At 43.1% G+C, this 25359-nt stretch overlaps 1 protein-coding gene across 1 annotated transcript in view; it reads right to left on the bottom strand.

The window, feature by feature from the left end:
• LOC126336262 (dynein axonemal heavy chain 3) overlaps nt 1-25359 on the bottom strand; it is a 1127841-nt gene that overhangs the window by 869057 nt on the left and 233425 nt on the right. The window contains exon 17 of the mRNA XM_049999758.1: nt 23145-23356. Within this exon, the coding sequence (XP_049855715.1) occupies nt 23145-23356 (212 nt within the window). The remainder of the gene's footprint in view (nt 1-23144; nt 23357-25359) is intronic.

The raw sequence follows: 25359 nt of genomic DNA, 5'->3' as shown, positions 1-25359 counted from the left end.
TACATGAGTAAACACTCACAATTACACGCCACACTCTGGGTGTCAGCTACGGCAGAGTGCAGTAGTGGACAACCTGTCACAGAATCCTGCAGCAGATCCTTGACTGGAGTATTTCTCACTCATCATGGGAGAGTGGCTTCTTTAATTACACAGACCCAGAAGCTGTTATTGTGAGCCACAATAGAGGTATCATCAAATTTAATCCACTGACTGTCTTGCACAACATGCTCAGCCAAAACCAATTTTTTGAAGCAGTGTGGACTATTGAGTTTCTTGTGCTCCTTCCTGCAATGTCCTAAAGTGCACGCTAATTGCTCAAAATAAGATCTGCTACATTTGTAACATCATCTTGTGGAACCCAGCTGTTCTGACACGCTGTATCTTTAACTTGTCTCAGTAATTGCCGAATTTCTGTCAGATTTGATTTTGTATTTTTTCAATGTGTGGCTTATTTTGGCCAACACAGAGCCACAGAATGGCAAAAAGGAAAGTTTCTTTTCGTATTTTTTGTTGGTGGTCTTAATGTGATTCTTGTTTGAGATCACTTCTTTAATTTGGTGAACATTATAGCCATTGTCCCTGAAGACCTTGGATAGATGGCTCAGGTAATTGACATCAGATATTATTCTTGCACAATGTACTGACGTTTGTAGCCCCGTGCACTTCTCTGCACGGTGGTGATGACTGACAGCACAGAAGCAAACATGGATCTGCAGAGATTTCCTGTAGGTGCCGTGACCGAGGGACCAATTTCATATGCAACACACGAGGATGTCGAAGACAGGTATTTGTCATCTTTTTCTACTTCCGTAGTGAACTGACATGTTCCAAGAACTCGTCAAATTCTTCACATCCATGGGGCCAAATGACAGATGTGCCTTTAATGTATCACAAGAAATAACTACATTTAAATGATGCCATGCCTAAGGCAATATTCTTGAAATTCTCCACGAAGAGGTTTGCGACTGCTGGAGCTAATGGACTTCCAATCACAATGCCTTATGGCAAGCCGTAATCCTAGTCATTGTACAGATGGTGACATAATGGTGTGCCTCATAGCTCTACTGTGTCACTTCCAAAGAAATGTGATACTAGGTCCAAAGAGTCTTTTATAAGCATATTTGTAAACAATGTCACCATATCAGAACTGACCATAACATCACTCTCACTTAGTTGTCGACTGTTAATATAGATGATAAAACTCACTGAGTTCTTAATATGATGCTCGCAGTGAACCACATGCAGAGCAAGGAGATGGCCAAGTACTTCACAAGCTTATAAGTTGAAACGTTCTGTATGTTATGATACAGTCGTGGATAAATTTCCAGTCACTGTTAATCAATAATACTGACCTCTTAATATTGAACTGCAAAGTCGGAATAACCATATATATTTTTGTTAAAGCAGCTGTAATATCCTTCTACAACTTCTTATGTGCTGGAGTCTCAAAAGGTATCTTGCAAATCTCAACTTTTCAGTTAATTATTCAGAGGCCTTTGACATTAGTATAAATATACTGGTCCATTCATAACAATATTTGAACACCTCATAAAACCATTTATGCCAAATGAGTCGTATCATTACATATACTCAATACAAATTCATTCATTCTCTCTCAGGATTGTATTGTTACTGTCACAGCATTTGTTCTTACACATTGAGCACCATGTCTACAAGGCACGGCCCAATGACATGATATAAACTGCCCAAGAGCAGGTACCATGAGGTGTAGTAAGAGTGCCATGATCGTGCTGGTTTCCAGATGTATGCTGCATCCATCCAATTCCTAATTACTTGCATGGAAGGAAAACAAACTTTCAAACAGCATATTATACTAAACTCATTACTTAAATAAATGTAGTAGGAAAGTCCTTGCAGCATGAAAATACTTCAGGATTAAAGAAGGCCACACACCAAAAAGCAGAAGCACTCGATTAATTGCTGATAAGCATGCAGAAAAGAAGGAAAACCAAGTTTTTGGAGTTATCCTTTGATGAGCTAGGGTACAGACAGACAGACAGACACACACACACACACACACACACACACACACACACACACACACACACACACACACACACCTATGTTTATCCGGAGATAGGTGTGTGTGTGTGTGTGTGTGTGTGTGTGTGTGTGTGTGTGTGTGTGTGTGTGTTTATTCTATCTCATCAAAGAATAACTCCAAAACTTAGCAAGTTTTCCTTGTTTTGTGTATGCCTATCAACAACTCAATGCTTCTGCTTTTTGGTGTGTAACCTCCTAAAGTAGTTTCATTACTTAAATAAAACTTCTATGGTGGCAATCATCATTTGTTAGTCCAGTATATGTTTGCACAACACAATACTTCACCAAAGTGATAGATTACACTATAATGTCGATTAACAAATGTTGGATATGATGAAGCAGAAGGGCATCCATTATTGTGGATCTTTGGTAGAGTGTAATCAATAGGTGGTCTAGGTGCCTGAGGGAGAAGATTCTGGACCACACTATATTCCAGTGAGCTGTACTTACGAAGTTCTGATGCCATTTTTATTATGCTCAATTCTGGCTCACATTGAAGCTCCGAGGGAGGATCTTCATCCGGAGGTGAGCAAACCTTCATATCATAATCCAATTATTTCACAAAGATGGATGTCTCACAGAGAAGATGTGAAGTTACGACCTTTCTTAAGTGCTGAGATGACACTTTTGTCTATGTCTTTCACTGTCAAGTTGATGATGGAGTACCCTTCCTGAGTGTCATTGCCCACTGCAAATGAAATGGAAGTCACAGCCTCAGCATCTACAGGACACCTATGCCCACCAGTCTCTACTTGCACACCATCAGTCATCATCATCAGGGACAAACTTTGGTACTACGCGCCAGAACAATATCAGATGCCAATAACCTGCCCCATAAGCTAAGCCACACACCAGGAACAACAGCTACAACATTCACCAAATAAACAAAGACATCTAAAGCAAGAATCACAAAAAGACTACCAATCAAGAACAGAATAAGGAACTCAGTATTTTGCTGTTCTGTTGTTCCACGTCAGACAAGATAAGTCACCTGCTAAAACAACATAAAATTAACAAAAATCCAACAATTGATGATATCAGTTAAAAATGCAGCAAATCTCAGAACACTTGGTGTCTATAAGATATCTCATGAATATGGTCAGTCTTAAGCCACACAAACAATGATCACTGCAGGACAATGCAGGAAGGGCTACCAGACATTTTACTGTCTATTGCCTACCAAGAAAAATTGGCTTTAGTTTGGTATGCTCCGGAAAATAACCAGTGAATCAAATCTGATGAAACCTCTGTTGTGGCATGCACTAATAACTTCTGAAAGTGTGTAATTAAGGCCTGTGGCTCAATGATATGCAGGGTGTAGTGACTGTGAGGTTGAAACAGGTGCAGAAAATGCTGAGTCAATGTAACCCCAAATATGGCAATGCTATGAGCACCAGTGTTGTCACAGTGGGCAGCCAGAGTATACAAGATCAGGAGCCCATTTGCAACCATTCACTTGACAATGGTCATGGAGTGCTTTGTTGAAAGCTTGTGCCATTTTAATCACTTGATACAGCTAGAAATCCAAGAACATTTTACTGAATGTAACCACCAAGACATTCTTCATTCTTATAGGGGAATGATATAATGGAACAAAAATGTACAAGAATGTACAGTTATCCATGAGTTCACACAATTCAGCAGAAAACTCTAAAAAAACAGGAGAGGAATTTAAGAAAAACCTGTGAGGACCCAGAAATGAGAGATCTAAGAAAAGAGGTTAAAAAGACAAGGAGTAACAAGATGCTAGGGTTTTCTGTAGACTTACTAGACAAAGTTTCATTGACTGCAGGGAAAATTTTCACAAAATAGTTTTCATAACTTAAACATGTAGGTGACAGACACACCTCTTAGTTACAGTTTTCTAAAAGTAATTACATAAGCAATGAGAAGACACTAAAATAAAAAATAAACAATAGATTTTATCCTCAGTTATTCAGAAGGGGACATGGCAGAAAGGGCAATGTATACGCTGAAGGATTTCTGTCCTACAGGATTTTGAGAAAAAATTCAAATTCAGTGTTGGTCACTTAATGCATAGAAAAAAATGTTGTCCCTTCAAACAGAGAGAATGCTGAAAAGTAGCACTTCAGATTGTTTAATGTGAAAACTCTCAAGCCATTGCAATAGAGGAGGATTTGCACATAAGAAATTTGGAGGCATTACTTTTCTTCAGGTCTTCATGTTTGACCATCACTATGACCAGCAGAGTTGGGACAATTTTAAGCAGGATAAATGGTGCTACCAGAAGATCAAAATATGTAGATGATTCTAGAGATGAATGTCACCTAGTGAACTGTTTTAATTCATCATTTACCTAACCATGTAGGAACAGAAAGTTGGTTCCATGGTCGGTGTTATAACTTCAAGTTGGACAAATGTATTTCAAGGAAAATGCAATACATGAAAGTCACAGATGAAGTAAACAGAGTAAGACGTATGTACACTTTAACAGTCAAATCATAACTGAGTCCAAGTGTAGCGGCCACTGGCTGGCTGGCCGCTTAAGTGGCGCTGCTGCTGCATGGCTGGCACACAGCGTCGCATGTAGAGGACGTGCGTAACTGAGCGGCGGCACTTTGAGAGATCAGCGAGTCACAACATTCCCCCCCCACTTTTAATTTTTTGCACACGTCTTGATGGAGGTGGCCTGTAGATTGCTAACGTCTATAGGTGTTGTTTGACTGGCCGTAAAGTCTCAAGGAGGCGGCTTCCCGTATGGACAGAAGTGTCCCCCAATGATAACGGGTCGAGATGACAGGAGACGTGGTGGTCGAATCTGCTGGGGCCCTTGCGGCAAGTCCAGTTGTTATAACAGGAGACATGGGTGATGTGTCTGCATCTGTAGGAGAAGGAGGCGAGTAGAGTTGCTCTGACAGATGATGGTAATCTGGTTCCTGCATGGGCACGTCTTCTGGTGGAGTCAGTTCTTGTGCTGGCACCAGTATGATGGTGAGAGGACTGCATTGTGAGTAATGAGAGAATCCAGTATCCCAAGTGTCACGTGGAGGTGAAGGTGGTGTAGCGGCATCTGGAACAGGTATTGCCGGCAGACAAGGCCGAACCTGGTCCGTATGACGGACTACAACAACTGTGTCTGTCTGGATTTCATTCAGGCAGTGGCCACGGTGTTATGAGATGCAGCCAGGACTCCATTTTGACCGCCTGCCATTTCCCCGTACTCATACAAGGTCGTCGGCGGTGAACCGGCCAAGCGAAGGCACCCGCGGCCATGAGGTGGAAGGCCGCAGAAGATGAAGTAGCATGCGGGGCTGTCGGCCATGTAAGAGCTCAGCCAGGCTGTGGTTGTCCATGGGGGTGAAACAGGAAGAAGCCAGAAATTGTAGAAGCACATCATCACCAGCAGCAGAAGAAGTCAGGAGTTTCCTCATCTGAGCCTTAAATGTGTGGACCAGTCATTCAGCCTCACCATTTGACTGTGGATGGAACGGAGGGGGCGTGACATGCATGATGCCATGACGGGCCCAAAAATCCGCAAAATCGGAAGAGGCAAATTGTGGACCATTATCAGTAACAAGAGTAGAGGGAAGGGCTTCCAAAGAGAAAATGTGAGCTAGAGCATTGGTGGTTGCCACGATGGTAGGTGACGTGCAACGGACAATGAAAGGAAAGTTGAGTAGGCGTCAATAACAAGAAGCCAATAGGTACCTAAAAAAGGTCCCACAAAGTCAGCAAGAATACACTCCCAGGGCTTCTCAGACGAAGGCCACGGTGACAAAGATGACTTCGGGGCGGCCGCCTGTGACACACAAGGGCCGCAAGCAGTGACCATGTGTGCAATTTCAGAGTCGATGCTGGGCCAGTACACATGACAGTGCACCAGAGATTTTGTGTGTGACACCCCCCAGTGCCCTTGGTGGAGGAGGCGAAGACCAAAGCACGCAAAGATGTAGGTACCACAACACGCGGCAAAGCATTTTCAGTGGAAAGAAGGATAACAGCATCCCTAGCCATTAGGCAGTAACGCAAAGCATAGCAGTTCCGCAACAGATCAGAAGTCTTAGCGGACTGACGATCTGGCCAACAGCGTAAAACCCGGGAGAGGGTAGGGTCAGAACCTGTAGCAGCCGCCAGCCGGTCCCCGGTGATAAGGAACCGATCCACAGCTCACTGCTTGGCAACGTCCAGGTGGAAACAAAAAAGTTCATCCCTATCAAATGCCATATCAGGACCCATGGGAAGGCGAGACAGTGCATCAGCATTCACATGTTGAGCTGTCGGCCGGAAATGAATCTCATAATTGAAACGAGACAAGTAAAGACCCCAATGCTGGAGGCGGTGTGTAGCCTTGTCAGGAAGTGACGTTGATGGATGAAACAAGGAAACAAGATGAAATTTGGATCCATAGAGAAAAACACTGAACCTATGAAGAGCATAAATAATGGCCGAAGCTTCTTTTTCAATTTGAGAATACTTTTTTTTGGGCATCCGTGAGCGTTTTGGAGGCATACGCAATGGGTTGTTCAGAACCGTCAGAAAAACCGGTGCGCAAGGACTCCACCGACCCCGTATTGAGAGGCGTCTGTGGCAAGAACAAGATGTTGGCCAGGTCGATAAGTAGCCAGGCATAGGGCCTGTTTCAGCATAGTCTTCAATTTCTGGAAGGACGCATCGCATGACGCGGACCAGTGAAAATGCACGTTTTTATGCAACACGTGATGCAACGGCTGAGCCACTGAAGCAGTAGATGGTAAATAACTTGTGATAGTATGCTATTTTCCCCAAGAAGGCCTGCAGTTCCTTAACAAATGTAGGGCGAGGAAGGGCATCGATCACAGAGACAGTTTGGTGAAGCGGACAAATACCATCCCGAGAGAGTTGAAACCCCAAAGTACATGATATTTGTCTTAAAAAATTTTGATATCTGAAGATTACACTTAAGACCGGCAGTCTGTAAGACATGAAAAAGTGTGCGGAGATTCTGAAGGTGTTTGTCAGTGGTGGAGCCAGTGACAAGAATGTCGTCCTGGTAATTTATACACCCAGGGACAGTGAGCAATAATTATTCCAAGAATCGCTGAAAGAGATCAGGGGTGCCGGCAACCCCGAATGGCAATCATTGGTATTGATAGAGGTCGAAAGGCATGTTAAGGACCACAATGTGCCGGGAAGCAGTGTCGAGAGGAAGTTGATGATAAGTTTCTGACAGGTCAAATTTAGAAAAATACTGGCCTCCAGCAAGTTTAGTGAATAATTCTTCAGGTCAAGGCATAGGGTAAGTGTCGATAAGGCACTGAGCATTTACAGTGGCTTTGAAATCGCCACAGAGACGAATATCACCATTTGGCTTAGCAACGACAATGACAGGAGAGGACCACTCACTGGAAGTGACAGGAAGCAAGACCCCTGAAGCAGTGAAACGATCCAGCTCCCGTTGGACCTGATCACGAAGGGCCACAGGAATGGGCCAAACCCAAAAAAACTTAGGCCGAGCAGTGGGTTTGAGCGTGATATGAGCTTCAAAGTCGTTTGCATGGCCTAACCCAGGAGAAAAAGGGGACTATAATGTCTTTGACAAGGAATCCTGTTGAGCATAAGGAATAGCATCAGAGACGATATTGACAGAGTCGTCTATGGAGAACCCAAAAACGCGAAAGGCATCGCAACCAAAAAGATTCTCCGCGTTACTATGGTCGACCACAAATATGGGAACAGAGCAGATGACAGATTTGTAAGATACCTCCGCATCAAATTGTCCCAAGAGAGAAATCTTCTGTTTATTTTAAGTCCGTAATTGCCTAGCGACAGGTGACAGGATTGGAGAACCCAACTGGAGATACGCCTGAGAACTGATGAAAGTAGCAGCAGAACCAGTATCTACCTGCATGCGAACATCTCAACCAAGTATTTGGACAGTGAGGAATAACTTTCCTGAAAAGGGAGAAGTACAATTGACAGACAACACAGAATCATAATAAGCATCATGTTCATGAACATCATACATGCGGTCGGATTTGCAAACGGATGACACATGGCCCTTTATTTTGCATTTGTGTCACACGGCCCAACGTTGTGGACAATATTCTCGTGAATGTTTCGTAAAACACTGAGAATATGAAGGAAGTTGCTGTGGGTTTTGCTGCAGTTTCTTAGAGGTTTGTTTACAGTTAGGCCGAGGTTGCGCTTGGGAGCATACTGTGGCCACGTCGGCCAGTGGGGAAATGCCACACGCTTCGTCAACATAGCACAGAGGTTATATTTCCCCAATATCGCCCCATGCCTCTATTTGCACCCCAGCGGCGCGAGAAATTTTAAAAGACTGAGCGATGGATAGGACTCCATTTAGAGTCAGATTTGCCAACTGAAGGGCACGTTGCCTAGCTTCTTTGTCATGTGCCGATTGGATAATACCATCCCGTACCATGGAATCGGTGTATGATTCTTAGTGAACTTCAGTAACAAATTTACACTTTCTACTGAGGCTGTGAAGTTCAGCAGCCCAAGCGTGATAGGACTTATTCGGTTGTTTTTGACAACAATATAAGGTAATACAAGAGGCTACCACATGTGTTTGCTTTTGAAAATAGACGGACAGAAGTGAGCACATTTCAGCAAAGGACAAAGATGCAGGATCTTTCAAACAAGCCAATTGTGACAACAAGCGATACATTTGAGGTGAAATCCATGAAAGGAATAGAGACTTACATGTTTGTTCGTCCGCGACATGAAATGCCAAGAAGTGCTGTCGAAGATGTTTTTCGTAATCAGACAAGTCTTCTGCTGCCTCGTCATAAGGAGGAGAAGTAGGTAGAGACAACGACGAGAGACGCCCCGCATTTGATGCCGCGACGATATCACGAATCGCATTTGTGAGAAGCGTTTGCTGTTCGATGAGACCTTGCAATAGTTGCTCTAAAGTAGCCATGGAAACATGTGGGTCAACGATGGAAAAGAAAAATCACTACCTCATCACCAATTGTTATAACTTCAAGTTGGACAAATATATTTCAAGTAAGATGCAATAAATGAAAGTCACAGATCAAGTAAACAGAGTAAGACGTGTGTACACTTTAACAAAATCATAACTGAGTCCAAGTCTAGTGGCCGCTGGCTGGCTGGCAGACAGCGTCGCATGTAGACGACGCGCGTAACTGCGCGGCAGCACTTTGAAAGATTGGCGAGTCAGAACAGTCGTTCAACTGTCAATGAACTGCTAACATTCATAAAAGGTGTGGATACCTTAAATATTAATTGTAAACAATAAAACAATGAAATGTTCTGTATGGAATAACAACAATATGGAAAGGATAGTTTCCTACTCATCAATCAAGGGTAGGTATCGCATTGCAGACAGGCACGATGAGAAAGACCACTAAAATATTAAGCTTTTGGGCAAATTCCTTCTTCCAAAATGGAAAGCACACACACATTCACATAAGCACAAGCACACTCACATGACCACTGTCTCTGAATGCTGGGAAGCATCTGAAACTGTGTCTGGCATGAGAAGCAATATGCCAGGGTGGGTGGAGGCGGCAAGGGGTGGCATGTGTAGGGAGGGGAAGGATTAGTAGGATAGAGCTGGTGGAAGTTGCTGGGCTTCATGTGGGCACATGTAGGGACATTTTGGGGACAAGGTAGGGCTGCTAGTTGCTGCATTAGGTGTCTATGCTGAGGTGGAGGAGGGGGGCAGGAAGGGAAGCAGGAGGCAGGAGGCGAAAGGGAGGAGCAAAGCAGAGAAAGAAAAAGACTAGTATGGGCATTGGTGGAATAGAAGGCACACGTAGTGCTGCAAGGAGAGCACTGATGGTGATAGATGGATTGAGGACAGAGGGGATTACAGGAGTTGTCTCGTGACTCAGTACCACACAGGACTGGAGCAACCAAATCACATTCTCCACCAGGGATTTGACTGTCTCTTTTTGCACCCTGAAATGAGGAATATCCTCCCCACTATCCTCTTCACCTCTCCCACAGTGGTATTCAGTTGTCCATTGAACTTATGTAAAATACTTGCCTTTAACTGTGCTACTTTCTACATGGGCATGATAGAAGCAGTCTGTCTGCATGAGCCAACTATCAAGTTTTGGGCAAGGATCATCTGGACAACCCAGTTGCTGAACATGCTGCTCAACAGAGTGTGCTACACTTCAACGACTGTTTCATAACCCACGCTGTCGGGATCCTTCCTACAGAAACCTGATTTTCTGTCTTGCACTGACGGGAACTCTCCCTACAACATATCATTCATTCCTAAAATACTCTCGTTCTTGACTTTTGCTAGTCCCTGTTTCTGCTCACTTTTTCCTCTTCGCTGCTCCCACTCCGGTACTATGCATGCCTTCTATTCCACCAATGCTCCCACCAATCTTTTACTCTTCCTTTAGTATCTCGCTGCATAGTCTTTCAAAATTTATCAACCCTGCACCTAGTACTAGCCGCATCCTGTCCCCACTACATCCCTGCATGCTCCCACAGGCATCTCACCTCTTCTTCTATTCCTCGCTCTCCTCGTGCTAAGCCTCCTCCTTACCACCACCGTCCACCTGAGCAAATTGCTGCTCACCTCACCTCAGACACTGTCTCAATTTGGCTCCAGCACCCAGACACAATGGATAAGCATGTGTGAATTAGTCTTGTGTGTGTGTGTGTGGGGGGGGGGGGGGGGGGTGTTTTGTACTTTAAAAGAAGAACTCTCTCTAAAAGCTCAATATCGTAGCCGTCTTTTTCATTGTGCCTGTCTGCAATTCAGTGCCTCCTCTATATGGTGAATAGCAACTAACCCACTCCACAAAGTCATAATACTAATATGAAACACAACAGTTTGCTACTCACTGCATAAGGAAAAGCACTGAGCGATAAACAGGCACAGTTAAATTGCATTTAAAAGTAAAACTTCTGGACAAAGTCATTCTTCAGATGAGGAAAAACACACATAAATGTAATCTGCAGGCATTAAGAATTGTCAGCAGTAAAAAAAAATTTCGGCAGGGGTGAGTATTGGGGATACCGGCGTGTGTGAGGCTGGATTGGGAGAAGGGAAGAGATTAGACAGGTGGAGGACAATAAGTAGCAAACATTGAGGCCAAGGTTATTATGGAAACAAAGAATTTGAGGATGGTGTCTGAGAAAGTTATTGCATCTGCCTCTTTCACAGGAATATGAGTCAAGGGGCAGGGGTTGGGAGTACAGGTAGAATGGGAACTGATAAAGATGTTGCTTAGTTTGGGTGGATACCAATGTAGGAGGGGTGGGGGGGGGTGGGGTGGGGGGGGGGGTGGGGGGGGGGGGGTGGCGCGTAGGATACTTATCATTTCAGGGATGAATGAGAATTACTCCAAGCGCTGGAGGAGGATATGATTCAGTTTCTCCAGTCTTGGTTGGTAATTAGTCATGACAGGGAACTGCTCTGTGTCCGGACAGTGGGTGTGAGTAGAGGATGATGGGTGACTTGAGAGACAAGGCACAAGTGATCTGTTTCTGGATATGACAGGAGGCTAATCTCAATCTGTGAAACCCTTGGCGAGGCCCATGGTATATTTGCAAATGAGCTGCTCGTCACTTCAGATGTGACAATTGTAGATGACTACGCTGTGCAGAAGAGACTTCTTGGTGTGGAATGGGTGGCAACTGTTCAAGTGGAGGTAGTGTTGGTGGCTGATAGGTTCTGCAAGGATGGAGGTACCGATATAACCATCCGTGAAGTGGATTTTGACACTGAGGAAGGCAGCTTGTTGTGCTAAGGAGTACCTGGTGAAGTGAATGGAGGAGAAACTGTTGAGGTTCTGGAGGAATGTGAATAGGGTGTCCTCACCTTTGATCCAGACGTGTACTATCAGTAGAAGTACAGTGAAGCGACTTTGGAGAGAACAGAGATACTTCATGTCTTTTATCACCAAAGAAAGAGCACTGGAAGATAACAGAAGTTTGTATTGGAAGAATTCACAAGTGAAATTGATGACTTCACTATGGAAAAGCAATTTACAACAGTAACAACTGTATCAAAATAAGTTGAAGACTGAAGTGAAAGACTTTCCTGATACAAGTGGAACAACCCAATGGCACACTATTTGAAAACTGGGTTTCAGATAATAAAAGTTCAACAAAAAACTTGTGCTTATAGAAAAGTAGGAAAAGAAATGAGTTCTTGAGGCAAATAAGACCCAAGCCAAACAACAAACAAACTATTTAGTACACTGATGAAAGTTAGCTTGGTGCAATCATTCCAGAAGTTATGGATAGCATAAAGAAATATGTTTTATGCGCCAGAAAATGTAAATGAATATCTCAAACAAAGTATTAGAGAGTGGAATGCCTGGAAAGAAACAACTCATATTCCATCCAGGAGTGGATCTTTAGATCAGGTTTAATACAACATGACGATAAATCCAGTATCATAAAATCCATATGTGAAATGGAGGACAGCAGGTTCAATACAACATGATGATAAATCCAGTATCATAAAATCCATATGTGAAACGGAGGACAGATTCTATCACTGAATGGATGGAAAGCTTACGTCACATCATATGAGGAATTTACTAATGCAAGCCTACTGGCACATGCACCACCATACTTCAGGTCACAAGACTATCTTTTGGAAAGTATATTGAACTCAGTAGACAAGGAAAGTAAACTTCTGAGGTACCCTGTGGTATACTGCAAATACAACACCATTGAAATTATCTGGGCCTTTGTCAAGAATGAGGTAGAAATAGGAACAATAATTTTCAAAGAAATGATACTTCACATTTGTGTCATTCAGCACAAAATGTCTATAGGAACAGGAAGTCATGTGCACTAACTTTAAAACAGATACACACAAAGAGGAGATGGTCTTTAAATGGCAATAGAACCATTGCTGATAGGAGTAGATGACTTGTACAGCAACAGCAATACCTCAGACAAATGCAAAAGCATTTTTTTTTTTATTCACCATTCTATCCTGCAAAATTATGTACAGTAACTTACATTGCTCATTTATTGAGTGCTGTTCATATACTGAGTGTTCAATTGCATTTTCCCATTATATTGTCCCCTACTTCCAACCACTGAAAGCAGAAATGTTGTATAGTAATGCTACCATGAGAATTCTGTAAGTAATGCAAAAATGTGTAATTTGTTGTCTGGTGTCACAGAATATGCCCATTGCAGCTTCTATAGTTCCATAAAGTTCTGATAGGTGGCAACGATAAATGTAGCCTTCAAAATGAAATCTGTAACAGAGTTACATTACAAGCACAGAGCTGTCATTGAGTTTCTTTTGGCAGAAAACCAGAATATCTATAGAAACCTGGCAGTGAACATATGCCTAGTGAGTTCTCGGACAAAATGCCTATCATCATCACAACAAGGTCACACTAACCTGACCAATCTCTCATGTGCCAGCCAGTCACACAGAGCTGTAGCTATTGCAATGCTGGAACACGCAGACACTCTCATTTGAGGTGATCAATGGATCACAGTCAAACATCTCGCTGCTCAACTGTACATCTCTGTTCGTAGTGCTAACACACTTGTCCATGAGTTGGGGTACTTAAAGGTGAGTCCTCATTGGGTTTCTTTCCACCAAATAGAAGACCTTTAACTGCAACAAAGGACAATCTGTGTGGAATTGCTTGCACATTATTAGGTTAATTGTGGCTATTTTTTGTTGAACACTGTCACAGGCAGTGAAACACTGGTTGATCACTTCAAACCAAAAACAAATGGCAATGCGTGGAGTGGCACCGTACCACCTTTCCTCTAAAGAAAAACGTCAAAGAAGCACCCTCAACTGGTAAAGTCATAGGGAGGTCTTCTGGAACTCTAAAAGGGTTATTCTGTTTGATGACCTCCCTCGTGGTGCAACTATCAACTCTGAAGTGTACAGTACTACACTCAGCAAACTGATGAAAAGAATTCAGCATGTTCACTGTCCCAAGAATGAAAACAAATTTTTCCTTCTCCATGACAATTAAAGGTGTCACACAAGTCCGAACACCCGAGAGGAGCTCATAAAACTTCATTGGTCTGTTCTTCATCACCCATCCCACAGCCATATCTTGCTCCTTCCGACTTCCGTCTGTTTGGCCCGATGAAGGATGCACTGTATGGGAAGTGGAATATGTATGATGGAGTTATTGATGCAGCAAAACACTGGCTCTGATGTGAACCAATAAAGTGGTGCTGTGTGGGCAAACAGGCCCTCCCAGTAAGGTGGTGTAAGACTGTCACATTGTAGCCAGAAGGGAGGGGGAATAATCCGGTGCACTGGAATCCTAAATAAAACCAACCTGGTTTCAGAAAAAAAGTGTTGCTTTACTTGCTGAATGCTCCTTGTACTACAAGGTTTTCGTTCTTTGCTGGGGAACAGGTGCTTATCACACATTACAATAATGGCAGCATGATGGTATGGTAACTACACTCCACCACAACCTTGCAATTTCTTAGCATATTCTTAACTGACAAACACAGTGAGAATTTCTTAGAAATGACATACAATGAAACCAACAGAAGTTCAAGATTTAGAGCTGGGCTTTCTCACCACAGTAGCTACAGTGGTAAACTCCCCCACAGGGTCTTCCCTGTCAGCACTCCAGACCTACATGCATCTCCTGTTCTGCTTAGTACTGCAGCACAGTCCTTTCCCCATCTGTGCTTTGCTTTTCTCATCTTCTGCCCACCATCCAGTCCCCATCACATTCCTGTCACTTACTCGTACCTACTTCTTTTACTGCCTAGCGCCGAGGAAGCCAGCTGTAAGATTAATAGTTCACTTTTAATTACTTTTATGTTTAACTAATGAAGTAGTTATTATACTTTTTGTGTTACAAGCATTATTAAATTATCAAGTGACATGACTGATTATAATAAAATATGTAACAGCAGTCAAATCTCACGGACTCAGTGATGTAAGTTGTAACATATTCATGAAGAAATGCTTTTAATGTGGGTATAATTCAGCTTACTTCTTTGAAAGCAAGAGAATATGAACACACCATTATTGCATGAGAAACATATATTTCTGTTGTTGTCTATTGCTTTTTTGGTAGGCACTTCCCTTGACACATAATAATTTTGTGTTGAATATAATGATGTTATATCTCAGCTCCTGAGACTATATTAAGATATGGTGTTTCATTTAATAACTGTTTAGTAACCCAATCAGCTGATCAGCAGAGAGACACACTTCATTACGGTATGTGATCGAGAACAGAAGTGTACAGATCTTCAATACCATTAAAGACAATTTTATTTTTCTTTGCTATTGTCACAAATGTGTTAAAAGTACTGAAGAGAAGATATTGAAATTTTCCTCAAGGGTGCAATACAGTGGTGAAAAGATATTTAAACAAGCTCCATTTTAAAGATGGTGCATTTCCAACATACGTGCAACACATCTGTAGGACCTTCGAACAATTGATTCATGATTGCTGACAAATCTGCATCACAGTCTTATGATACATCGGGAGGCATTTTTAACAATAACTGAAGTAATATGCTGCCCAGCTACGAAATGTCGAACTAAATGATAACTACATTGCACTGGATCACTTTACAAAGCTTCTATGTAAAGTTGGAAATAATGCCAGCAATTTACCGATGACTGGCAGAGATCCCCCGCTGCTCCTATACGTGAGATCTTCAAGCACTATTAATTACTGTCTCACAATTCTCACAAGGGGCTATAAATTTTCAGTGACATACAGGAAGGAGTCTGAGAACCTACCTTGTCTATAAATAACAATTTCAAGGAGCCTGCATATCAGTTAACTTCGTAATTACTTCATCTGATTATTTTCTTCAGGTGTAGGAGTTGTAACGCAAGTAACAAGAGTTAATCTGCCTGGCCACATTTGAATTAAAATTAAAAGTAATATTATAATGATTCACACATTCTTAAACTCCACTCAACTTTGTAATACACAAATATGTTTGTAAATTTAATTATTTTTCATTTAGAAACAAATCTGTTGAAGATTCGTGCCATTTATGGATCAGTTGTAACAGCAATAGGGAAATTAGTTTCTTCTGTAACGGAAAACAGTTTTATTTCTTTTGGCATTTTATTACAATGTGCGTATGGTGTTCCTTTCAGATAATGTTGTGATTTATTTGGTACATTAGATAATATAGGTATTACACTCCAGAAAAGTATCCTATGTTACACATTCACTAATTTCACTGACAGCATAGAAAAGAAATTATTGAAATATATTCCTAAATGTAACTTAACAGTAATGGTATATATGTGCTACCTAAAGCGACATATGAATATTTGTGCCAGACTGGGACTCAAACCCAGATTTCCCACTTACTACGAGTGGTCGTCTTGCCACTTAAGAGTACCAGAACATGTTCCATGGACCGACTCAAACTTCCATATGTCACACATCTGCCTATTTCTTCTTGTAGATTATTAATTAATTTAACCACACTTGCACATCTTGTGATTACCATGCAGGTTGTTTGGATGATGAACTAGAGATGTTTCATGCTGTTACCTTGAGTTGTTGCACACAATCTGTCAACCACAATAAGTACACGTCAGTTTACCATGTAAGTAATTCCCAATCACCAATCTAGAAGTTAATTACTTGTGTGGTCCTGCTATGCAGTTCCACATGACAGTTCTCTCAGACTTCCTCACTGTGTTGCGACATACGGGTGCTGGAAGAGAGCTGTTATCTGTCCAACCTACTACATGATGTAAACAGCTTAGTGGTATACTTATGTATTTTACACCACTGATTTTGATATACAGTTTCAATCCCAAATGTATAGGTAAACAGATGTCATAGCTCATGACAGACTATTTAAAATGGATCTGTGTCATGCTGTGACATTAGCAACTGAAAGTGAGTGACACTTCACAAAAAGATATTTTTTCACTTTTTTCTGCTCACTCACATTTTTGCAAATGTTGTTATCTTATTTGATCTCCACACAAGTAATTAACTTCTAGGATGGTGACTGGGAATTACTTACAAGGTGAATTGACATGTACTTATTGTGGTTGACAGATTGTGTTCAACAACTCAAGGTAACAGCATGAAACATCTCAAGTTCATCATCCAAAAAACCTGCATTAAATCACAAGATTAATTAATCCAACCATCTAAACACTGATCCCAACCTTATTATCCTACCTGCTGACAAAGGGTCTAACACTGTGCTCTTGAACCACACGCATTAACTGGCAGAAGGACCCTGTCAGAGGTTAGATTCATCCATCTACAAACCCTGTCACAGTAACCCCATTTCAGAAATCCAGCAGGTCCTCCATTCTCCAATAAAATCCTTAGGTCCATTCCAGAAGGTCTACCAGAGTGCATCTTTCTCCTCACACCTACCACTCCCCGCCTTCCTACCTTCTACATGCTTCCTATAGTTGATAACCTAACCACAATGCATGCCCAATTGTTGTCATATACTGTTACTTCTCCTTTGAAGGCATTACCTACAAACAAATCCAGAGAATAGTGCGGGCACACACATGGCACCACCTTATGGCAACCTATTCATGGACCATTCAGATGAATCCTTCCTACACATCCAAAATCCTAAACCCCTCACCTGGTTCAGATTCAATGATGACATCTTTGTGATCTGGATCAACGCTGAGGACACCCTGTCCTCATTTCCAGCACCTGAACACTTTCTCCCTCGTTCACCTCACTTGGTACTACCCAACCTAATGAGATACCTTCCTCAAAGTTGATCTCCGCCTCACCTCAAAGATGGCTACATCAGTACCTCTGTCTGTATCAAACCTACCAACAACCAGCAACACTTGGAGAAACTGAATTACATTCTCCACCTGTGTTTTGACTACCACTTACCACGCCTGCAGTGACAAATGTCCTATGCACACTCTCTACTCCCCCCCCCCCCCCCCCCTCCACCATGGTATTCCAACGCCCACTGAGCCTACACAATATCTTCGTTCATCACTACATAACCCCTGCTCACAGTCCCTTGCTTCAGGGCTCATATCCCTGGAACAGACCTAGGTGCAAGACCTGTCTCATATAAGCTCTCTCCACCACCTACCCAAGTCCAGTCACAAACACCACTTATCCCTCGCCCTCTTCACCACAGCCTTTCCTTCCCCTCCCCCCACCGGATGGCTCTCCCCTCATGCACTGCTGCTCGTAGTCTGGCATCACCTGCCAGAGACTGTAGTATTGTGTGTTTGAGTTGCATTTCTGTGTGTGTGTGTGTGTGTGTATGTGTGTGTGTGTGTGTGTGTGTGTGTGTGTGTGTGTGTAATAGAAAGAAACCTTCCACATGGGAAAAATATATTAAAAAACAAAAATGCTATGACTTACCAAACGAGAAAGCGCTGGTAGATAGACACAATACAAAACACACACACAAATTGCAAGCTATTGCAACCCAAGGTTGCTTCATCAGTAAAGAGGGAACGAGAGTGAAAGATGAAAGGATGTGGATTTTAAGGGAGAGGGTAAGGAGTCATTCCAATCCCGGGAGCGGAAAGACATATCCATCCACACATATACAAATACAGGCAGACATATGTAAAGGCCTTTACTTATGTCTGCCTGTGTCTGTATATGTGCAGATGTGTGTGTGTGTGTGTGTGTGTGTGTGTGTGTGTGTGTGTGTGTGTGTGTGTGTGTGTGTATACCTGTCCCTTTTTGCCCCTAAGGTAAGTCTCTCCGCTCCCAGGATTGGAATGACTCCTTACCCTCTCCCTTAAAACCCACATCCTTTCGTCTTTTCCTCTCTTTCCCTCTCTCCTGATGAAGCAACCGTGGGTTGAAATTTGTGTGTGTGTTTTTTATTGTGTCTATCTACCAGCACTTTCTCCGTTGGTAAGTCACACCATCTTTGTTAAAGCGTTGTTGGCTGAAAGCTTATTGTGTGACAGTCTTTTTGTTGTGTCTATCTTCAAGTCAGCATCTCTGCTGTATGGTGAGTAGCAACTATCCTTTTGAAAATATTGTTACAGTCCATCCTGGGTTTTTCGTTGTTTGATTTTGCTTGACGGCTTTCTTCCAACATAACCCAGTGCTGTTTTTCTTTGTCACTATTTGCTAATGCAATACTATACTCAATGTCCATCCTTCTTTCTCTTCTTTCCTGTGTTTGTCATGTTGCCTTACAAACTGCACTGTACACTCTACTTAGAAGCCACACTGTATCAACCGTCTCGGCTCAGACAACAGATGGCTACAAGACCATGATACTTGTTGATGCAGCATCTTATGTCCCATATTACTCTCGCCAATATAATTAATTCTATACCTTCAAATTGATCACTCTCTCCCTGCATCACTCTCCTGTATTTTTGTGCATCTTTCCTGTGCCCTACCAACCTGTCCCCCCCCCCCCCCCCCCACCCCCCCCCCCCCCCAACTCCTTCTCCTCTCTATTCCAGTTCACACTTACTAATTTCATCTAGTCCAATCAAACCTGAGGTCCCTCTTCTTCACAGTTATCCACCCACAAACTTGCAACTCACAACAAAACCTTTTTTTATTTATATATTTTTAGTTGAACTCTGTGTAACTTCACGTCCATTTCAGTTGGTTTTCACCTGTCACGAGCGGCGTATTCCCTCTGATTTCCCATATTTCATCCGTTTCACCCTTTTCATTATTTTTCTCACATATTTGGTCATTTTTTGTGAATTTTTTGGACATGATTCTATGTTATTTATATATTTTCCGCCATTTTTATAGCAGCATGGATCCTTGCTCCTTCCATCTGTGTCAACACAGAAAAGTTTCCTTATCCATAGTCAGAACCCAGTTCCACATATTGTTCCTGCATTGTTACTTGTTTCATGGAAGGCCCCCAAATGGCCTTACCATCAAATTAGCCATCTCCGGCTGCCATCCTTCCTTCCACAATGACCTCTATCTGTTTTAGTTCCATGAATCCTTAACCCTCACAAACACAGTCCTGCAAAACAATGTCAATCAATCCCAAACCTCCTTGCAATGCTTTCTCTCCATCTGTAAAATTCTCCAACTATGCAATCCCAAATTCTTGGATGTCATAACACACACTGAAACTCTTGCGCTCCAGAAACTAGAGCAACAAGCACAATGCCACCTCAAAAAACTCTCCACCCTGCTCACTTCCTGCTCCCACCTTGGACTACCACTGTCCACCACTTGTGTAAAAACCTCCAAACTCCTCCTACATCCTCTCATAACTGACAAAACCTGCCTCACAGACCTACTACATTTACCCCACCCTCCAAAACTCCCTCCCACCACCACACAGAAACCAGAACCTAAACAGACCCGAAACACAGTCATAAACCTTTCCTCCAAAAGTCTTAGCACCATAGAAATATCATTCTTTTCCAAAGGCCTCGCCATTTTTCCCACTCCCAAATTTAACCAGACTTGTTAAAGACCTTCTCTCAACCAAGGACCAATGTTAAACCCTGCCTGACTCAGTTACTCCTCCATCCAACTGTGCTCCATCCCCACTGCCCAAACCACCCCCTGTTAACTTCCCAGAATTTCTTAACCTCGCCGCACCATCATTCCTCAAATCCCTCAACATACAAACTAACCTTACATCCGCAGAAAGAACTGCAATCCACCACTAAAAACTGATCCTGACTTTTTAATCCTACCTGCTGACAAAGGCTCCAACATTGTTGTCTTAAACCACAAGTATTACCTGCCACAAGGACCCTGTCAGCTTTTAGATTCATCCACCTACAAACACTGCCACAAGGACTCCATTCCAGATATTCAGCTGGATCTCCAGTCTCTCCTCAAATCCTTAGGCCCATCCCAAAACATCTCACTTAATTCCATCTCTCTCCTCATCTCTACCACCCCCTGCACTACCTTCTACATGCTTCCTAAAGTCCATAAACTCAACTACCCAGGATGTCCAATTGTGACTGGTTACTGTGCCCCCACTGACTGAATCTCTGCACTCATAGACCAACACCTTCAGCTTATTACCCACAACCTACCCTCATGTATATAAAAGACTTTCCAGAGTTCCTGTTCCTTTACCACACAGTGCCCTGATCATTACTATTGATCTTCCTTTACACTAACAGAACAATGCCATGGCCTTACTGCTAGAGAAGAGTACCTTTCGCAGTGCCCGACAGATTCCAAAACAACAACTAAGGCATTATCTTCAAACAATCTGGGGTCATCCACATGCCACCATCCTGGGCCAATCTACTCATGGGCCATCTAGAGGAATCCTTCCTAAAAAGCCAGAATCCTAAACCCTGCACCAACTTCAAATTCATTGTTAACATCTTTGTGAACTAGATCAAAGGTGAATACACCCTATCCACATTCCTCCAATACCTTAACACCTTCTCCCCCATTCGCTTCACCTGATACTACTCACCCCAAAAAGTCACATTCTTTGATGTAGATCTCCCCACCTCAAGGATATCTACATCAGTACCTCTGTCCATAACAAATTTACCAACCACCAGCAGCACCTCCACTTCAACAGCTGCCAGCTATTCCATACCGAGAAGTCCCTTCCACACAATCTGGCCACCCGTGACCGCAGTGACGACTGGTCCCTCTCAAAATACACTGTTGGTCTCACTGAGGCCTTTACAGATCGTAATTACTCCCCCCTTTCCCTCCCCCAACTTTGTACCAAAATAGGTCTCCTATGCCCTATCTTTCCAGTCACGCACTACCTTCCAAAGTCCCACCATCTAGCCACAGGGGAGCATTCCCCTCATTATTTAGTACCACCCAGGCCTGGAGCAACAGAATTACATTCTCTGCCAGGGTTTTGACTATCTCTCCACGTTCCCTGCAATGAAAAATGTTCTATCCATTACCCCCCCCCCCCCCCCTACCCCTGTGTCCATAATGGCCCTCCATCACCCACTGTGCTTACACAATATCCTAGTTCATCCCTACACAACCCCTGCTCCCAATTCCTTGCCTCATTGTTCACATCACTGTAACAGACCTAGATGCAAGACCTGTCCCATACATTCTCCCACCACCATCTACTTCAATCTGGTCACAAACATCGCCTATCCCATCAAAGGCAAGGTTATCTGTGCAACTAGTCATGTTATCTACAAGGTAAGCTGCAACCACTGTGCTGCATTCTCTGTGGGCTTGACAACTAACAAACTGTCTGTCCGCAATAATGGCCACAGACAAACTGTGGCCAAAAAACAACTGGACCACTCTGTTCCTGAGCATGCCACCCAATACGACATTCTTCATATCAATGACTGCTTCACAATTGGTGCCATCTCAATCCTTCCCACCGTCACACCAGTGTTTCTGAACTGTGCAGATGGGAACTCCCTCTGCAATATTTGCTACATTCCCATAACCCTCCTAGCCTCAACCTTTGTTAGTCATTGTCCTTATCCTCCTAGCTGCTTCCCTGTTCCCATTCGAGCACTAAACAGCCCTCTATTCCACCTATGCACCCAGTCTCTTTTTTTCTTCTCTGCATCGAACTTCCCTATGCTCCCTCCAACTTGTCCCTGCCTGCTCCCCCAGCAGCACTTTACCATCCCCTACCTGCTTACCCTGCTATCCCTTGTTCTCCCACCCCCAGCCTCTCTCCCTACCCCCACCCAGTTGCTTCTCCCATCATGCACTGCTGTTCATAGACCTTTTGTGTGACAGTCTTTTTGTTGTGCCTACTGCAGCTCAGCATTTCCACCATATGGTGTGCTGTAACTATCCTTGTCATAATACTGTCACAGCCATTTTGATGGATCATTTGAAGAATGAAGACATACCTTTTTGTAGTTGTAATAATTGTAGTCTCATGATGGTGATTTTGAAAAACATTTTTATACTATGCAGCTGCAATATTTTCCCCTAAAAAGCAGCTACTCACTTTTATCAGTTAACTAACATGGAAAATACTGCAGATGTGTGTGAGCGAACTCTTGAGATGAGTGCAAGTTCATGGCCTGAGTTTTCACATTTCATGTGGACTTCAAATTTGGGAATGACAAGGTACGATTAGCACTATTTCGAAAATGAAATGTAAGATTAGTTAAATAACTGAGAGTGTAAACTGTAAGTTTAAATTCCAAAAATCACAATTTCAGTGAAAAATTTTACTTCACATCAACATACATTTTTGTAACATTTTAGAAAAATAATGAAAATGATGCTTGCCTGTTTCCAGTGTCTTTGTCGAATTCCTTTGTTGCATATTGTTGAAAGAACGGGAAGAAATTGTTTAAATTTTTCAACTTTGGCTCGCACCATCTCTGCCACTCGTTTAGCTCCACGTAAGTCATATAATGTTTTAGCTAACTTGTACAGCAGACGCCACATTTCATCAACCTTTTCTGTTATTGAATCTGCATCCAATTGCAAGAATGGACCTTAAAAGAAATCAATACATTAATACATGTAAGTGTGACTCAAATACCAATTATTACATTACCATACGCACACTTTTGAGTTGTAAAGTATCAGAAACTGCAAAAAATTTGTAAAATACATATGATCCCTTTCAATTTAAAACTTAACAGCATTTTTAAAGCTAGCAGTGTATATGTATGAAACTACTGTCCCTGCATTATAGAACACGTTCAACTTGAAGTTAGTTTCTTCCACAAAATCTAACCACTGTTCGGGATATAGTTTCTACAGCTTTGAAATTAGTGGGCTTACCTAGACCATGGGATATATGCGGAAGAACCATAAACTCTTACTGGTATGCTACAAAAAGTAACTAAAGGGTTGGACAGACATACAGTATCCGGTGGCTACAAAATTGATCACAATCTAACTTGTAAGTGACATTGATGGGGTGCCATGTATAGCTAGAGATGAGAGCTTCCAAATGAGATGAGAATGGAGCAAATGTGGATTACAAATGGTTATGAGTTACTACCTAAACTTTCACTCAGGCTAATAAATGAGGATTTTTTTATAAATCTGCTGAGAACATACAACAACACTTTTGGAATTTCTTGATCTCATTCTTAACCACTTCAGTGTCTGGAGACAACAGTCTGTAAAATGTCAAGTAGAAATAATACATTTTTTTAAGATTTGTGTGTGTGTGTGTGTGTGTGTGTGTGTGTGTGTGTGTGTGTGTGTGTGTGTGTATGTGTGGTGTGTTTGGAGTTTATGGACACTCAACATGGGGTTACCAGAAACCTTGCAAATGTTTAAAAAAAAGTCTAAACATGTTATAACACAATGAGAGTGAAGCTACAAAATTACACTCATTCACTCACTCTCACTCAAGTTGACTAGCATGATGACTCTATGTAACACACCTTAAGGCAACAGAGAACATTGTTTTCTAACACACAATATACACTCCTGGAAATGGAAAAAAGAACACATTGACACCGGTGTGTCAGACCCACCATACTTGCTCCGGACACTGCGAGAGGGCTGTACAAGCAATGATCACACGCACGGCACAGCGGACACATCAGGAACCGCGGTGTTGGCCGTCGAGTGGCGCTAGCTGCGCAGCATTTGTGCACCGCCGCCGTCAGTGTCAGCCAGTTTGCCGTGGCATACGGAGCTCCATCGCAGTCTTTAACACTGGTAGCATGCCGCGACAGCGTGCACGTGAACCGTATGTGCAGTTGATGGACTTTGAGCGAGGGCGTATAGTGGGCATGCGGGAGGCCGGGTGGACGTACCGCCGAATTGCTCAACACGTGGGGCATGAGGTCTCCACAGTACATCGATGTTGTCGCCAGTGGTCGGTGGAAGGTACACGTGCCCGTCAACCTGGGACCGGACCGCAGCGACGCACGGATGCACGCCAAGACCGTAGGATCCTGCGCAGTGCCATAGGGGACCACACCGCCACTTACCAGCAAATTAGGGACACTGTTGCTCCTGGGGTATCGGCGAGGACCATTCGCAACCGTCTCCATGAAGCTGGGCTACGGTCCCGCACACCGTTAGGCCGTCTTCCGCTCACGCCCCAACATCGTGCAGCCCGCCTCCAGTGGTGTCGCGACAGGCGTGAATGGAGGGACGAATGGAGACGTGTCGTCTTCAGCGATGAGAGTCGCTTCTGCCGTGGTGCCAATGATGGTCGTATGCGTGTTTGGCGCCGTGCAGGTGAGCGCCACAATCAGGACTGCATACGACTGAGGCACACAGGACCAACACCCGGCATCATGGTGTGGGGAGCGATCTCCTACACTGGCCGTACACCTCTGGTGATCGTCGAGGGGACACTGAATAGTGCACGGTACATCCAAACCGTCATCGAACCCATTGTTCTACCAGTCCTAGACCAGCAAGGGAACTTGCTGTTCCAACAGGACAATGCACGTCCGCATGTATCCCGTGCCACCCAATGTGCTCTAGAAGGTGTAAGTCAACTACCCTGGCCAGCAAGATCTCC

Source organism: Schistocerca gregaria, chromosome 2 (assembly GCF_023897955.1).
Source record: "Schistocerca gregaria isolate iqSchGreg1 chromosome 2, iqSchGreg1.2, whole genome shotgun sequence".
NCBI lineage: Eukaryota > Metazoa > Arthropoda > Insecta > Orthoptera > Acrididae > Schistocerca > Schistocerca gregaria.
Note: the sequence above shows the minus strand (reverse complement) of the source record. Positions and strands in the feature narration are given on the sequence as shown.